The 17,385-nt window shown below is 57.0% G+C and overlaps 1 protein-coding gene across 4 annotated transcripts in view; it reads right to left on the bottom strand.

Moving 5' to 3' along the window:
* Positions 1-1,712: 1,712 nt before the first annotated feature.
* CD82 (CD82 molecule) overlaps positions 1,713-17,385 on the bottom strand; it is a 49,769-nt gene continuing 34,096 nt past the window's right edge. For 3 of the 4 annotated variants that reach the window (XM_028111150.2, XM_028111151.2, XM_028111152.1), the window contains 6 exons: positions 16,566-16,690; positions 16,345-16,419; positions 7,355-7,456; positions 3,871-4,077; positions 2,968-3,051; positions 1,713-2,631 (listed from right to left, as the gene is read on the bottom strand). In XM_028111150.2, the coding sequence (XP_027966951.1) occupies positions 2,554-2,631; positions 2,968-3,051; positions 3,871-4,077; positions 7,355-7,456; positions 16,345-16,419; positions 16,566-16,690 (671 nt within the window). In that variant the 3' untranslated portion in view covers positions 1,713-2,553. The remainder of the gene's footprint in view (positions 2,632-2,967; positions 3,052-3,870; positions 4,078-7,354; positions 7,457-16,344; positions 16,420-16,565; positions 16,691-17,385) is intronic. The other variant, XM_028111149.1, reaches the window with a different exon arrangement.

Raw genomic sequence — 17,385 nt, forward strand, 5'->3', positions numbered from 1 at the left:
AAGCCCCAGAGTCTCAACTGCCCACAGCCAGGGACCAAGCCTTGTCTCTTAACTCAGCCTTTCTCCCCCTAGAAGGCCATCATCGGGGCAAGGGTGGCCTGTGGGTCCCTTCCATGGGCCAGAGGAGGCAGACAGTACGTGGGGCAGCTCCTGATTCCCTAGGCAGCCGTGCCAGCTACACAACCAGCAGGCCAGGGGGTAGCTTCTGCTCCTCCTAGCAGCCGAAGACGTGTTTTTCATCGTCCTTATCTGTCAGTTGGGGGTCATAATGAACATGCGCCTCCTAAGATTATAGTGAGTCAAGTCGGTTAACATACGTCAAGGGGACTAGAACAGTGCAAATGCTGTTTAAGCCCCCATCACTATGTAAAATTGTCCCTCAATCGCTTTGCATGCATTCGCTGGGTCTTCCTGGTTCCCCCTTGGCAGACGCACAGCTTCTGTCCTCGCTGCCCACAACCAGCACAAGGTGAGACACAGTAGGCTTGTATACGCTTTCTGCTCCAGTCGTGAAGGGATATCAGTTTGTTTGAGGGTGGTCTTGAATTCTAGATTCCAGCCAGACACATTCTTCCTAGTAGCTAAGCTAAGGAAGCTCTGGGAAATGAGAGCTATAGAACTGACAAAGTTTCCCTTTTTACTTTGACCTCCAGGAAGCTCAGAGGCAAAATTACCTCTGATTCAACTAAACAACTAGAGCTCAAAGATGGCAACTGCTTTCGTGTCTCATGCCAACTGGATTGACGGACAGTACTGAACTGGGAAGGATTCTGAGGCTGCAGTGAGTAACATCAGCTTGGAGTATGGCCAGGGTGCCTCTGGGCTAAGGAAATAAGAGGGGTGATCAACTGGTGATGTCCACTGCAAGTGCAGTGGTGGAGAACACGGGATATGCACAGCACGGATTCGCCATCACCAGGTTGGGCAACTCGGCTGGCCTTATTTCACCGGTGTCTACACTTCCTCACAGGCTTATATTTTCCCTGGTATGTTTCACGTTTTATTACTTGTACTTGCCTGTGGAATGAGGCAGATTATAAATAAAATAAGCTGGAATGGCTTCACTCCGAGCCCTCAGCCCTCTGTGCAGGCTGAGAGCTCGGGGGAGAGCCTCTGACTATGACTGCAGCAGAGAACAGGCTCCCTGGAGCTCAAGGGTTCTTCGGCCCCTGGGGCTGTCCCCCGTGCCCTCCAAAGGCCAGAGAGTCAGCCACAGAAAGTCTCTTGCAAGAAATTAATTAGGTTCAGATCAACAGTTGCACTGTCCCTAACGTGTGCCCCCTTACCGCCTCGCTAAAGACAAGGCTGTCTGGCCTGCCCCCCCCCCCGCCCCCATCTCTGTCGGGGAAGCATCTGTACCTACATCTTATCAGGACCTGAGAATCTAAAAGCAACATGATTCAGGAATCACTTGGAGGGCTGCTAAAAAGGCAGATTCTTTGTCCCCAACCCAGATCTGCTGTATCAGAATCCCCAAGGCCCGGAATCTGCATTTTCACCAGCGCTCCCACTGGAGCAAGAGACCCACAGGGCTGGAGAAGCCACCGAGTAACTTTGAGCTCCGCCAGGCTCCTAGGCTGGGGCAGCAGCGCCACCTGGTGGACCCTGCGGAAACACCTCCCGACCATTGCCCTTCCGGCCCCACTTCAGGGTGGCCGGCCTCTTTCCAGTTGGTCTCCAGAGCCAGAAGCAGCATCTCTTAGACAGCAAGCTGGATTGTTACAAATCCTCTTTAATAGTTGTCAAATCTCAGACATGTTTTACAGAACTGTGCACAGAGCCCCTCCCTACTCCCTTACAAGGCACAGATTCACCCACCCATTCCCTAGGGGGCAAAGGACAGACCCACCTAGCTTCTCCCAGGGGAAAGCATCCTTCCCGTTCCCTGGACAGCTCAGGATCCTGGCGAATGCAGCACAAGCTCTGTGTCAGGCCCCCAGGGTTCACCCCCCCGACTCCCTAAGCAGCCCGGAGCCAGTCCAGATTCCCTGACCCAGAGGGCCCCTCTTCGGCCCCACTTATGGCATCATCCTCAGTTGATTTGAGCTGGCCTGGGGAAGGCTGCTGCTCCTAATAATGTCAGGTAAAGCCCACCCTCTCCCACTACCTTCAATGAAAATGTGAAAACCAAAGACATAAGCATTACAGTGGAAAAAAATGTTTACCCACGCAGTGGGCAGTCCCCTGACAGCCCAGGGTGCCTTATCCAACCCCCACCCACCCCCAATGTTGAGTACACTTTTCCCCCTCCCATATACACAGCTCCAAGGCAGACAGAGACCCAGCCCACCTGTGCAGGGACGCCACGGGAGCATTCTCTCTGCGTGGCTAAGAGAATCCCGGCGGGCGATAAGCGAAGGAGCCACAGAGGAGCTGGGGGACAAAGGTAGGGAGAGGGGCCCAGGCCCCAGAAAGCGCCCCTGCCCCCCGCCTCCAGCCAGCACAGGACGAGCATGGCGGAGTGAGGTGGGAGGTGAGCCTGGAGCAGAGCCTGGAGACCTGAGGAGCCCTGAGGCGGGGGGACAGGCAGGGAGGTGGGGGACAGCAGCTGCCTCAGTACTTGGGGACCTTGCTGTAGTCTTCAGAATGGACGTGCCGGCACAAGCAGATGGACAGGAGCATCCCCAGGAGCTGTTGGGGCAGAGGGCAAGAGTCAGAGGGAGGCATGGCCGCCCGGTTCCCCCCGAGGCCCCAGGGCAGCATCTCACTGTCCAGGTCAGCGAGGGTCACAGGGGTTGAGCGGGATGAAACAGATCCACAACTAAAGGCTCGTGACCAGCCTGTGGCTCCAGCGGCAGAGGGGCCCAGGGAGGGACAGTGGTCAGGCCGGGCCTCCTGCGGGGGCCCCTGGCAGCTGATGGGCCTCAGCCTCCCTGAGGCCATCAGCAGCGTGAGGAAGATCCGGGATGGCAGGGCTGGGGGCGGGGCGGGGGGGGGGAGTGCTGCTGGAGGGGAAGGGGTTCAGACCTCAATGACAGCGACGCCCACACACACGCCTAGGATGATGCCCACGTTCTCCTGCAGCCAAGCCTGCACCTTCTTCATGCAGCCCTACAAGGGGAGATCGCGGTCACGAAACCCCAGGCCATGCCGCCTCACCCCACCGTGTAGAATCACCGGGAGGGCCCCCCACCCTGCCCCGGCCCAGAGGGCCTGCAGAGCGGGGTCTGTGTGTTCCCTGACTGCATAAATGAATGAATATGTTGATGTAGGTACAAATGACAAGCAAATAGATGAGTCGCAGGAACAGCTAAGTGAAGGAAGGGAGTGGAGTGGGAAGGAGGGAGGGAGGGTGAAGGAGGGAAAGAAGAAAGGGAGGGAGGGAGGGAGGGAAGGAGGGAGGGAAGGAGGGAAGGAGGGAAGGAGGGAAGGAAGGAAGGAAGGAAGGAAGGAAGGAAGGAAGGAAGGAAGGAAGGAAGGAAGGAAAGGAGGGAGGGAGGGAGGGAAGGAGGGAAGGAAGGAAGGAAGGAAGGAAAGGAGGGAGGGAGGGAGGGAGGGAGGGAAGGAGGGAAGGAAGGAAGGAAGGAAGGAAAGGAGGGAGGGAGGGAGGGAAGGAGGGAAGGAAGGAAGGAAGGAAGGAAAGGAGGGAGGGAGGGAGGGAAGGAGGGAGGGAAGGAGGGAAGGAAGGAAGGAAGGAAGGAAGGAAGGAAGGAAGGAAGGAAGGAAGGAAGGAAGGAAAGGAGGGAGGGAGGGAGGGAAGGAGGGAGGGAAGGAGGGAAGGAAGGAAGGAAGGAAGGAAGGAAGGAAGGAAAGGAGGGAGGGAGGGAAGAAGTGGGAGGGAAGGAGTAGCCCAGGCAAGCCTGAGTGGCCTGAGACCCCGAACCCCAGAGTGCCCCAAGCCCAGCCCCGGCCGCACAGCCTTCCACACACCTCGCGGTACACGGGCCAGGACTCGGGGTTGTTCCCACTCTCGGTGCTGTTGCTGTCCAAAGCCTCACAGAAGCCCTTCCTCACCGGGAAGCCATCGTCCGCCTCCTTCCTGTCCTCACAGGAGCAGGGGTAGGTGATATTGGTGCGGTTCCTGAGCTCCGCATTGTCCGTCCAGTTGTAGAAGCTGACCCAGCCGCAGCACCTCACCTGCCAGGAGACCAGCTGTCGTGCCCACTGCCCTCAGGTGGGCCACCCTCCGCGTGGAGGTGGCGTCTCCCTGGACGCAGGCTCAGATCGGCCACTTTCAGGCCCCCCTCGGCCCACCCAGACCGCCAGGATGAGAGTTTAGGTTTCACTTTGGCTTCTGGGAGCCGCAGGGAATTTAAAGGGGCTTTCAGGGAACGCATAGCATAAATATTAAAACAGCAAGAGACCAAAAATCAGGAGCAGTAAAAATATAAAGCAGCACAGGAGGGACATTCAAGTTGAAAGAGCACAGATGAGTGGGACACAAGAAGGGCAAGCAACACCCAGTTAAGAGTGTGGGGTCTAAGGGCGCCTGGCGGGCTCAGTCCATGGAGCACGCAACTCTTGATCACTGGGTTGTGCGTTCAAGCCCCGCGTTGGATGTGGAGCCTACTTAAAAAAAAATAATTAAAAAAAAAGTGGGGGGGGTGCGGTCTGGAGTCCGGCTACTGGGTTAAATCCCAGCTTTGCCACTTACCAGTGGCTTAACTTTGGCTAAAGCGCTTTCCTCAGTCTCCTCATCTGCGAATGGTGTAACCAAGGTTCCTAACTCAAAGGGCTGTTAGGAGGACTCCCTGGACTGAGGCAGGCCGAGCATCCGGCCCCGATGGACAGCACAGGGGCTGCTTGGGGGAAGGCCAGCTCCACTTTTAGGTGCTGTGTACATGTTGGAGTTGAGATTTGGCTCTGAGCTTCCCGGTTGCCAAGGCGAAAAAGGAGATATGGTCAATTCTGCCTTTTGGAAGAGAAAATGTTCTAGCTCCAGAGGGGAAGAAGGCCCTTCTAGGCTCCCTGTGCTAGAAGGCACGTCCATGGGGCTCGCGAAGGGGACCCTGAGGGGCTGTGGATCACATCTGGCCTGAATCCCTGACGGGACTCGGATCTGAGGGGCTAAGCCTGTGCTCCAAAGGCCCAGGGGAAGGTGGAACTGCATCGGGGAACAACAGGCACACACCCTGGGCCTGGGCGAGCCGCCAGCCCTGGCTTCCTCATGCGGAGAATGGGATGACAAGAGCCACTCTGCCAGCGTCCCCGGGAGGATTAAGTGGACTGGCTGGGTGCCCCTGCGCTGGGTGTGTGGGTCCCCCACCTGCTTCCCTCCAGTCTCCGGTCTCCGGGTGGCCGGTCCCTGACCAGCAGCCTGGTGACCAGCAGGGGGCGAGCCAAGCATGCTCAGGCTTTCTTGGGCTCCAGGCAGCTGCTGGGGTAGGTTCTTCCCCGCTCATGCAGATACTCGGCTGCCTCCTCTGGCAGGGAGGCTGGCCCCGCTGAGGGGCACCCCCCCCTCCGCCCGACCCTCACACACTTAACAGAAGGAGACAGCTCTCCTTGGCCCCCGCTACCACACCAGGCAGAGCCCCCGACCCTGCCTCGTGCCAAGCTCTGTCCCCAGCCACCACCTGCCCTGCGTCTCAGTGGTTCTGCGTGACTAATCAACCCTCTTCAGCAACATGCCACCTAAGCTCTGCGTAAGTGCCACGGGCTTCATAAACTCCTCTCACACGAGCACGGATCCATCGCCCCATTTTCTAGATGAGGAAACCAGCTCAGGAAGTGGCAGAGTTGGTATTCCTGCCCTCAGGGGCCTGACTCAGTCAGCTTTCTTAACCACCATGCCAAGCAGCATCGGACAGACATCAGAATGATCTAGAGACCTTGCCTGCGGCAGAAATCCCCGAACCAGTCAACTGCTTCCCATGGTAGGGTGCGCACCATCCCTCAAGAGACCCAGCTCTCCCCAGGCTCCTTGGAGGAGGCACGTGTTCATCCTGGGACATGAGCGTCCCCCGAACCTCAGCATCTGTGGGTCAAACTGAATGTGGAGGAAAACATCTTCCCGCGTGCACTGAGCCCCCCAGCCGACACAGGCCCCCCAACATGGCCCCAGCTGGTCCTCACCAAAAATTGGGAGGCACAAAACACTGCCGTCCTCTCTTCACGGCCCAGAAAATGGATGCGCCTGTGTGGTCTGGACAGTCCCATCTCCAGACACCCTGCTCTCCTGGTGCCATAGAGTCCCCCCACTGCCTCCACCCCTGCCCCTCGCACCCCACAGCCCTCCACCAGGCAGCAGGCAGTGCTACAGGCAGGCTCCGGGGACCAGTGTGGCCGGCGCCCCATGGGAGACAGGAGGATGCTGCAGCCCAGAGATGCTGGGTCCCAGCCAGGGGCACACAGCACCTGGGACCTGATCCCCAGGGTCCGTGTGTATTTGGTGACTGGTTCACCATCAGGGAGGGCTGGGAACCCAGTGGGCCAGGCAGTTATTCTGTCTGTCAGTCAGCCAGCCAGCCAGTCATTCTGTCAGTCATTCCATCATTCATTCATTCAGTCAGTCTGTCTGCCAGCCAGTCCATCATTCATGCATTCAGTCAGTCTGTCAGTCATTCTGTCATTCATTCATAAAGTCATTCATCCATTCAGTTAGTCTGTCATTCATTCATTCATTCCATCAGTCAGTCATTCTGTCTGCCAGTGCATCATTCATTCATTCAGTCAGTCAGCTAGTCATTCTGTCTGCCAGTTAGTCCATCATTCAGTCAGTCAGTCAGTCAGCCAGTCATTCTGTCTGCCAGTTAGTCCATCATTCATTCATTCAGTCAGTCAGTTAGCCAGCCATTTTGTCTGCCAGTTAGTCATTCATTCATTCATGCATTCATTCAGTCATTTAATCTGTCCTTCAGTCATTCCATCATTCACTCGCTCAGTCTGTCTCTCTCACTTGGACTGAGGTGGAAAACACATACACTAAAGTGCACAGCTTGATGAATTTTTACACATATACTGGCATAACTGCCAATGGGATCAGGATTTGGATAGAACACTCCTTTCACCCCAGAAGGTTCCCATGGGCACATCCCATGTCAATACCCTCCCAGAGGTAGGCTCCACTCAAGAGTCGTGTCAGCATGTCAGCCTTGGCACCCAGTTCCTTAACCCCCAGGACGGACTCCTGACACTCCCCAGCCTGGCTTGAGATGAGGGTCCCCCACCCCGGCCACAGACTGGAGCTCTTTGAGCCCCTGGAAGCCTCCAAGACCCTGGGCCCCCTGAGTGAGGGACTGTGGTGGTAGCTGGGGTACCAGGCAGGGGGACCACTCAGAGGCCCCTCGCCCCCAACAGATACATACTCACATACAAACTCACTGGCATATTCTGTCAGGCACATGGACACCCAGACCCAGACACATGAGGCCAGGACCCTCACGCCACCCCGCCCCTGCCACCGCCGCCGTACCTGAGCCTGCACGTAGTCCCAGGCCTCCTGCAGTCTGTCCTCATGTCCGTCCTTGTAGTTCTGAATGAGCTCGGTCACGATGTTGCCCATCTCCTGCTTTAGCTGCAGAGGGGAGAACAAGGGTCGAGATCAAATTTCCTGAAACCCGTGCCCCACCTTTGGTCACATCTACTTAAACGGCCTCTCTCCTCCCCCGCCCCCACCCCGCGGACATGCTCACACTCAAGAGCATTTCACTGTCCATGCCAACTACTCTCCTAGCGCTTCCAGGGTGTCAGCCCCCCAGCAGGCCACCACACGGAGCCCGGGCCCAGCAGGGCCAACCACTCCTGCGCTGGAGTCTATTCGGCACTCAGCGCCGGGGGGACCCTTTAGATGTGGATCTTTGCAGGTCACTGCTGCAAACCTTCCAGCGGTCTCTCATCCCTCTCAGGGAGAATGGCAGCATCCTGTCAATGGCCCACAAGGCCCTGCATTGTTTGGCCCTTGCTCTTCCCAAACCTCATTTTCTCCGTTTTTGCTGCTTCTGCTTCAATTACACAGGTCTCCTTTGCTGTCTTTCTGCTAGGCACACTGCTGCCTCAGGGCCTTTGCACTTACTCTTCCCATCACCTGTTATCCTCTTCCCCCAAATATTAACATGGCTCACTTGTCCACTTGCTTCAGGGCTCTGTTTAAATGTCACCTCCTCAGAAAGGCCTTCCTGGACCACCCTACAGAAGACATCCCTTCTCTATCCCCTCCACCACCCCCTCGCAGGCCCTCCTCAACCCTCAAGGGTGGGCATGTTGTCTTTTCCTTCGCAACGTGGTCATTACACGCTCATTCGTTTTCAGGATTTATTATCTCTCCCCTCCACCAGAATGTCAGATGCACGGGAGCAAGGACCGTATCTGGCAAAGCCTGGCCAGGGTAGACGTGTGGTGTACCTGAATAGCGAATGGGTGTAGAGTCACCACGATACGCCCCACACCAGGGTAGTACTCACATACTCTCCTGATTAATCCTCATGCCTGCCCTGCGGCCCCACAAAATCCAAATCCTGCCTGTGTTGGGAATTCAGGGTCCCTTGGTGAGGGAGAGAAGCACCCCCTTTTCCTTAACCCCACCAAGAAAACAATGATTTACAAAGAAGGCAGATGAGGGGTGCACGGAACAAAAAGATTCAGCCCCAACGGTCCCCCAAGCGGGGCTCTCAACAGACGATCTCACTACAGCCGCTTTTCAGGAACAAGTCACCTATACCAAGAGAGGCAAACCTGAAACCAGCCTTGAGAACTGAGAACAGGGCCCCACGCCCCAGGTGGGAGCGAGGGCCCCGCCCCGAGAGCCAGACCCAGCCTGGCCCTGCTGGCCTCTCCCGTGGACCTTGTTCAGGGGCCTTCCCGGCATGCCAGCATGAATAAGCTAGTCACAGCCACCTGCTGTCACCACAGAAGCCCAGGGGGAGGGGCCCGGGCACCGAGGGGATGGCCACAAGCCTGCCCCTCAGTTCCGGAGAAAGCGGTATTAGAATATAGGACAGGTACTTCCAGGCAGGGGTTTTCAGAGCCCGGCTCACAACGCAGTGAGTGGGCTTCCGTCAGCTCCCCACAGGCAGCTCACAAACACAGCATTCGGAGAACCCACATCCTCCGGATGGACCTGCCACCCTGGCTCCTTGCCCCCTCCCTTCACTGGCCCTGGGAAACCAGCCCCACTCCCCAGGACTGCCCTCTGCCCCCTCCCTCTTGACAGAACCCCTAGCACAGTACACTTCGTTTTACTCACACAGAGCTTTACGATTTACAAAGCTTTCCTATGGGCAATTAATCGCAGTAACAGTGGCTAAGTTTTATCAAACACTTGTTATGTACCAGCTGTGCTAAGCACTTTTCTTCATGCATTAATTCATTTTAATCCTCAGAGCAGACCTAGGGCCTAGGGATTTACCTCGTTCCCTCATTTAAGAGATGCAGAAAACGAGGCCCAGAGAGGTTGACTAAATTGGCCAAGGTCACACAGCCGACATGTGAAGAGCTGGGATTTGGACCCAGAACCCAAGTTTTGACCCGTGAAGCTCTATCAGCATTGGAACCACATGGCCATGGCTTGAAGGCGGTCAGAGCGGTGATAAGGAAGGCCCGGAGACGCTAAGTGCCTGGCCCCTGTCATACAGCTGGTGCTGGCTCCCGTGGGTCTTGGGTCTCTCTGCTCTGACCATCTCCGCTCCACCCCTTCTCCCCAGTGGGTGGATGATCCCCGAGGCGTGGAAAGGAGGGGGGCGTCCCCAGAGGCATTTGCATGGAGAGCCACCTCTCCCACAGCTGTCCTACCTGCCCCCCTGCCCCCCTCCCCCCTCCCCACTCCCCCACCCCCCGCCCCCCCGCCACGGACCTAGTCTCTATTTATACCCCAGCGTGGTTGCCGCAGCAGCCCAGACTTCCCTATTTCAGGCCCCCTGAAATGAGAAAAGTGATGGAAGCCGGGGGTTTCCACTGAGGCTGGGTGGTTTCCATGGAAACACCACATCACCCTGCAGCCCAGACTGTAGCTGAGAGACCTAGCCGGGGCCACAGGGACCACAGCGGCAGGGGCTGGTTCCACTCGGAGCTGATCCCTTGGGATCCCCATGCCCAGGAAGCCCTGCTGGGAGCTCAGGGAGGTCACCCTGACAACCAGGTGGTTCCTGAAATAAGAAAGAGCAGGGAGGGGAAGGGGGAAGATGCCCACTCTCACTTCATCCCTGCAGGGGCCACCTCTGTGGTTTCTGCCTGCTCTGTGGGCCGGGAGTCTCTGTCCTTGGAACAGCACTTCCTTTCCTTAGGGGTAACCACCCCTCAATCCCTCCAGGAGCCTGGGAAGCCCTGCCCCCTCACTGCCTCGGGCAAGTCCTAGGCTGTCGCTGGGCGCCTTCCCCACCCTGGGCATGTCACCCAAGGTAACCTTCTCTTTCCGCTCATCCGGCCAGGATGAGGGCCTGTGCTGCTGGTGGCCGCCTCAGGCTCCACTGGGGATTGCCCGCCTGAGAAGGGAGCCAACGGAGGAGAGCAGGAGCAAGGAACGGAGAGGGACAGGGACCCCGGGGCAGCCTTTGGAAATGTGGATCCAGTTGAGTGTCCAAGAATCCAAGCACAGACCCTTTGAAGTGGAGGGTCCTGTGTAACTGCTGGGGTCACACGCCTAGGGGCCCAGCCCTGGAGCGCTGCCGGGTCCCATCTTCCCCATTTCCCAGAAGAGAAAACGGGTTCAGAGCGTCGGCACGACTTGCCAAGATCACACAGCTAGCAGGCAGCAGAGACAGGACTTGTAACCCTGATGCGTGCAGTCCCAGAAGCCTGCGATCTCAACCGCAGCCAATCACCCACTGTCTCCCCCCGACCCCAGATCCCACTGTCCTCCGGGGCGGCTCCCCACTACCACGACGCTGTGCTTTCAGTTCACCTTGCAGTGCGACTTTTCACAGAGAGGCAGGATTAGAAGAGACCTCTGAATCTAGCATATCATCCAAATGTAAGGGCCCTTCCCAGATTTTCCCGGGCTCTGCTTGTATGCTCCCTGTATGGGGAGCTCAGGACCCCACGGAATGGCACATTGCAGGGGCGGGGAGGCTCTGGATACAAGCAATTCATTTTAAGTGGAGCTCAAGTGACTTCTGCCCATTAGCTCGAGTTCTCCTCCCCGCTCCCTCCCAAGTCTCTGATGGGACCGTGCAGGACAAATCAGATCACTCTTCCAGGACAAACCATTTGGATATTCCAGGCCTTCTCCCTTCTCCCCCTCCTCTCTGGCTCCTCCGAACACTCCTTTGGATGGTGTCCAGACCTCTCTCCAGGCTCTTTATTCTAATGCATCAAATCGCCCTCGAGAACGAGATGCCCCCCCCGCCCCCGCAATGAAACGGACCCACATCTTCCTGTCCTCTCCCCGGGTTCTCACAGGATATGTTGCCAAGTGCTTTGCCAGAATTCAGATACAACGGGTCTGAGGCTTCAGCCGGGGATCCCGATAGGAAATGAGGGCCCTTGGCAATGGTGGATGCAGAGGGCATGGTGTGTTTACTCCTGGGCACCACCTGAGTTCTTTCCAAAGTACGTAACCGGCTACCCCAGAACTCCCCAGGCTCCAGTAAGTTCCTTGAGGGTGGGGTCTGAGTCAGGCACCACCCTCTGCTGCCCTGGAGCCACAGAGCCATGGAGCCAGGCAGGCACCGGCACCTTAAGAATCTTAATCCCGGGGCTCCTGGGTGGCTCAGTTGGTAAAGTGTCTGCCTTTGACTCAGGTCATGATCCCGGAGTCCTGGGATGGAGCCCCAGGCTGCTCCCTGCTCAGCAGGGAGCCTGCTCCTACCTCACCCTCTACGGCTCCCCCTGCTTGTGCTGGCGTGAGTGCTCTCTCTCGAATAAGTAAATAAAATCTTTAAAAAAAAAGAACCGCATCTCCATCCCACTGCTCTTCATGACCCCCTTCCTGAAGGACTGCCTGGACGCTGCTGCTGCTTCCCAAAAGGGAAGACAAAGGTCACTTCTCTCTGTCCTGGCTCCAGCTGCCCACCCCCAAGGCTGGTAGCAACCCAGGCCAGGGGATCAGGAAGTTCCCATCACAGGGGGCAGGCATCTCACAGAATGGCACTGTCCTCGGGGAACCTGTCTTACCACCCGTACGCTGGCTCTTGTGAGCTTCTTAGGTAGGAAAGGGCAAGAGGGGGAAGGGCATCGCGGCGCTCCTGACCAGCCTCCCTGGGGCGGCACACAGCAGTGTGGCTGGGCCACTGTCACCACCCCCAGCCCCCAGTGCCCACCCAGCCCACTCAAGCCCCTTACCCTCCAAGCTCTCAGGCCGCAGGCCTTCTGCTCAACCCCCTGACGTAATCCACCAAAGCCTCAGCAGCCTCACCGGTGTGGGCTGTTGGGCGGGTGAGCAGTGGGGCCTGCGTGAGTGCGCCAAGGCCCAGCACATCCCGGCAGATAGTGTGTTCGCTTCCTTCCTCCTGACCCTCTCCCACTCTCCACTGCTTGGAGAGAACAAGCCAGAATCCCAGAGCGTCAGAGCTGGGAAAGGCCCTAGAGGTCAGCTGAGACTCCAAGAGGCAGGGCAAGTTGTCCAAGCCCATGGAGCAACCAGAGGCAAAGCCCACCCTAGAACACAGCCCAGACTCGGGCCATGCCCACTGAACAGGGGCTGGCTACATGGTCAGATGAGGAAAGAGCCAGAGGAATCTCCACTCCCAAATCCTGGCCCCCACGACTCTTGCTAATACTGATATTAACATCAACGACGATACGAACGGCTGCCATTTCCTGAGCCCTCCCTAAGCATTAACGGAGTTAACGATGGTTAAGGGTCATAGTGAACCCTTGCAATGATGCCAGCAAAGGCCCTTCCCACGGGCGACGCTCTTAAATCCACAGCACAGCGCTACAAGACAGCCTTGGGGCCCGTGTGCTCTGGCGCTGAGCAATGTTCCAATTTCAGAAAGGGATTGGGGTCTGGGTCACACCCTGCACTCTCTCTCCCATTCGTAATTCCTGAGGGCCCCCGAAATGGGGTACACAGAGGACATAAATAGCCTGGCTTCTGTTTGGGTTTGATTTTGCCACCGAATGAGCTGCAAAGGGCATTTTTTGCTTTTCCAAAGTGGCTCTTGGATTTCAGAACTGCTGCTAAGGGGAGTGGACCTGTATGATGACCGCTGTTTGACCGGTGAGGCGAGTGGAGTAGAGAGAGGCTGAGTGACTTGCCGAGGGCCTCAGAGCAGCGATTCCAACACGGGCAGTTTGGTTCCGGAGTTGAGGCCTTGGCCACCATTCTATCTTATAAAAGCGTTGAGGTCTGTGCTCACTTCAACCCTAGGTGGGAGTGGGGGCCCAGCAGCTTTCCCCTTAACTTATAGACGCAGAACCTAGGGCTTGAGAAGCCATGTGCCTTGCCCAAGGACCCCAGCCTCCCCTGTGGCTGCCCCGGGAACAGGGGCTGCTGGGAACTCGGGCCGAGGGACCAATGGCATCCCCAGAGACCACTTCGGGCGGGTGAGGGGGAACGGGGGGGGGGAACCCCAATGGCTCAGTCCCTCCCACCTGTCCAGGAGGCCTGGAGAGTGAAGGAAAGGACAGCCCATTGCCTTTAGAAGGCCTTTTCCTTCAGGCTCAACAAGGCCCAGCTCCCCAGCTGGGCCTCATCTGCAGGAATAAACATCATCAAGAACATGTTTAGTCTTCCACCGGGATTTACAATGTGCTGGGAAAGAAAAAATAAATCATTCATTCTCACTCGGGCGAAAGAGTGCTGCCAGAAGCTTCCCAGCAGAGCCAGGAAATGTCCCTCCACTTGCAGGACAGGTGGGCTGGGGCCAGAGGGCACGAGGTGCAGAGGCTGGTGGGGTGGGGGAGCAGGGCACAGAGGAAGGAATCGTGGGGTAGGACAGAGTCTGGACTCTGGAGTCAGGAGTCCTGATTCCCCGAACAAGCCTTGCTCTGGGGCCGTGGGACGCCTCTGAGGCGTAGCTGCTGGTCGTGGGCCAAGCCGGGACTATACCAGCCCGCAGGAGGCAGCATGCTGGAGAGGGAGACATGGGCCTTGGGTCAGAGGGATCGGGGTGGAATTCTCCGCTCTGGCGCCTCTGAGCTATGTGTGGCTGTGGCCAGAAGTCGTCTTGCTGTTCCCGGCCTCAGTTTCTTAAACTGGAAAATGCTTGTAAAACTGAAATGTGTATCAAGTTACTAGCTCAGCTCCTGGCACGTGGTTGGCATCCAATAGATGGGCGCCGTCTTTATTACTGTGATGGGGAAACTCAGAAGGGGAGAAGGTGGACGGCCCAAGACCCCTGCAGAGTCGGCTGGCTTCTGAGTCATGGAAACCAGCTCACCAGGGCCCAGTTCTTATCTACCCTGATTATAATGTACCACTGACTGGGTCCCAGAGAAGCCCCAGGTGCCACAGGGCAGAAATAAAGACCGGATCTCACAACCCTTTCACTGGGAAAAGAGTTTCCCTCCTTTAAACACTGCCTTCCTGTCTGTTGGCCAAGCGAGCTTCCTTTCATCTACTGAAACCACTCTTTCCCCTTTTGCCTTGGCTGCCAGGAAGCTCAGCATTCAAGTTAGCCCTCAGCTACCATTATCTAGTGCCCTGGCTTCAGGGACTTTGCTTTTCCTCTTCCAGTGTGTGTTCCAATCTCTCTCGTTTTGATTTTAGTTACCCTGTGCCTGTGTTGGAACTCAGCTCCACTTCTCCTGGGGAACAGGCTGGGTGTGGATTATAAAGAAGTAAAGCAGACTCGGGTAGGAACCACTGCAATGGAAATTGCACCAATATGAACCTGGGGCTGCCCGGGTTCAAATCCTCACTCTGCCACTTACTAGCTGTGTGACCTTTGGTCAAGGTGCCTCATTTCTATGCTTCGGCTTCCACATCTGAAAATGAGGGTATCACACCCATGACCTTGAAGGATCCCAGTGAGGAAAAACTAAGTGAGCACAGTCTGTACGCCTCAGTGGGTGGGGGGCTTGTTCTAGGCTCCACGAAGTGTTAGTTGTTGACGTCGGTGTAATGTTTTCTCACCTTCCTTTTCAGAGTGATATGAGGCAACTGGACCTTAGAGTGGTGAAATGCAGGAGCCCACTAGCCACCAGCTGTCTCCCTAGTTGGATAAGAACTGTAGCACTGGAGGAGGGCGGGGGGCCCTGAGGACATCCGGGTCAAGGGCCATGTGCAGTGGGTCTGGGCTGAGCTCTGGGCCCTCACCTGGCCCGGCCACTGGCTGGCTGGGTGGTGCCCTCATCCCTCACCTGTCGATGGGGATTCTCACACTACCCTGAGAGGGAAGGCATGGGGAGCATCAGTGAAAGAATGAAAGTAAAGTGGCCAGCATTGTACCCAGTAGTACATGGTGTCTGCTGACCCAACCACAGGGATGCCAGGGGTTCTAGTTCCTGTATTACTGATGGTATTGTTCTACACCGCTCCGAACACCTGTCTCCCTGTCTGTCAATGGAACACAGCGCATGGCTGCCGTAAGGATGAAATGATGAGTGTAAAGCTTCTAGAAGATACCGTGTGCACATAGTAGGTGCTCCATAAGTGCTAACTTTGACAGTCACAGTCGACTGGCTCACCCAACAGCTATTCCTGGCTTCCCTTCTCCCTTGTGCCTGTGTCTTCTAGAGTCCCCTTGAAGCCATGGGTGCCTTTGTGACCCAGTCTGAGGAAGACTGTTGGAGGACTTGCTTTTCTGATCGAAGGGATGGCCGGGGCTGGCACTGCCTGTTTCCCTTTCTTCTGGCTACAGCAGCACGGATGGTGCTGTGGCGGCCATCTTGTGACCATGAGGTGAGTGATGTGATACAGTGAGTGGCATGATGAGGATGCTGAACAGCCAGCCAGAAGCACGGTCTCTGATTCCAGCCCGGACTTCTGGTTAGTCAACAGCAATATCTTTAGAATTTAAGCCACAGTCAGCCTGGTTTTTCTATTCCTTAAAGCTAAGGGCCTTCTCTGTGATGCAAAACTAATTTTTTTTTATTGACAGTCTCTTCCCTGGGTCTTATCTGCAGATGAGTGGCATGGATTTAGTACTTGCTGAGGCGCTTGAATAAAAACAAGAAGAACAACATTTATTGGGCGCTCACCATGCCAAGCACTGTGCTGTGTTTTACTAAGATAATCTCACTGAATCCTCGCCAGAACCTTGGAAGTTAAATTTATTATTGTCCTCCATTTGCAGAAGGTGAGACAGGTCCAGAGAGGCAAGCGGCTTGCCCACCACCCCACAGCTACAAGGTGCTGGGGTAGAGCTGTGTTCAGGCCCACGGCGACTCTGCCCAAGATGCCGCCCCCCGCCCCTCACATCTCGCTAGGAGATCGCAGGGACCAGAGGCCCAGAAGGCTGCTAGGCACCTCCTGGGTTTGTCTCTGACAGCTGAGAGGCCCCTGGTCTCTCCCCTACCCCCAGGGCCAATCGCCCTGCAGGGCCAGCCCAGCCCAGCCCAGCCGGGGGCCAGGAGGGTGCTTACCTTGCCCATGTTGAAATAGAAGAGGGCTCCCGCGGCCACCTGGACGATGAGGATCAGGAGGAGGAAGGCAAAGTACTGGGGACACAGAGCAGCATGGAGTCAGCCGCAAGCCGCCCCCCACCCCGCCCCGGGTGACCCCACCCCGCTCACCTCTGCACAAGCTCCCACGGTCGGGACCAGGGGGGTGCGCAAGCCCCACCCGGCTGGACAGCGGCACTCACCAGCCCCAGAAGGCAGCGGACCTCCTTGATGGCACCAATGCAGCCCAGGAAGCCCATGAACATGGTGACAGCGCCCACTCCGACGAAGACGCAGGCCCCCACCTTGAGTGAGCTGGAGGAGGTCTCTGGGGATGGAAAGAATGGCGTTTAGTTCGGCCCAGCTGTCTCACCCTTGTTAAGCACACCATCAGGGGTAAGGCCCAGAGGTCTAGCACTGCTCCCCCTGGAGTCAGAGCTCGGGGGTCAGCCCCTACCAGACGCTGTGCTGGCTGCCAGGGGGACAGGAGTTGGACTGCTGAGGTCCCCACGGCAAGGAGCTGCCATTCAGTGCGGTGGGGCGTGGGGACAATAGCACACAGCACACGATGACCAGACGCCCTGGTCGTGGGGAGAGCCACGGGGACACTGCGCCGGCTCCAACAGACGACCGTGGGGTGGCGAATGGGCTGGGGGGTTGGGGAAGCCTGGTCTGAGCAGATGACACTTGAGCCTGAGCCTAAGCCTGACATTGAGACAAGAATGGAGAAGCAGCCCAGGGAAGATCTGTGAGGGGAAGCCATTCCCGGCAGCAGGGAACAGCAAGGAGGAAGGAGCGAGCCTGACGTATTTGAAGAAGGCGAGACAGATCGGGCCAGTGTGAGTCCGACAGGTGCTATGCTTGAGGCATAGAGAGAGGCGCCTGATGGCAAGAGACCCTCTTCAGGGCCGCGGGCGGACAGAGCCCACCCCCCGTGGGTGGAGGTCGGGGTTCCATCAGAGCACTTGACCACCATTTCCCTAAAAGCCCAGCACATCACCTGCCAGAACAGAGCACAGCTCA

This window comes from Eumetopias jubatus, unplaced genomic scaffold (assembly GCF_037043125.1).
Source record: "Eumetopias jubatus isolate StellerSeaLion01/CBP00866 unplaced genomic scaffold, mEumJub1_p1.0 scaffold_13, whole genome shotgun sequence".
NCBI classification, from domain to species: domain Eukaryota; kingdom Metazoa; phylum Chordata; class Mammalia; order Carnivora; family Otariidae; genus Eumetopias; species Eumetopias jubatus.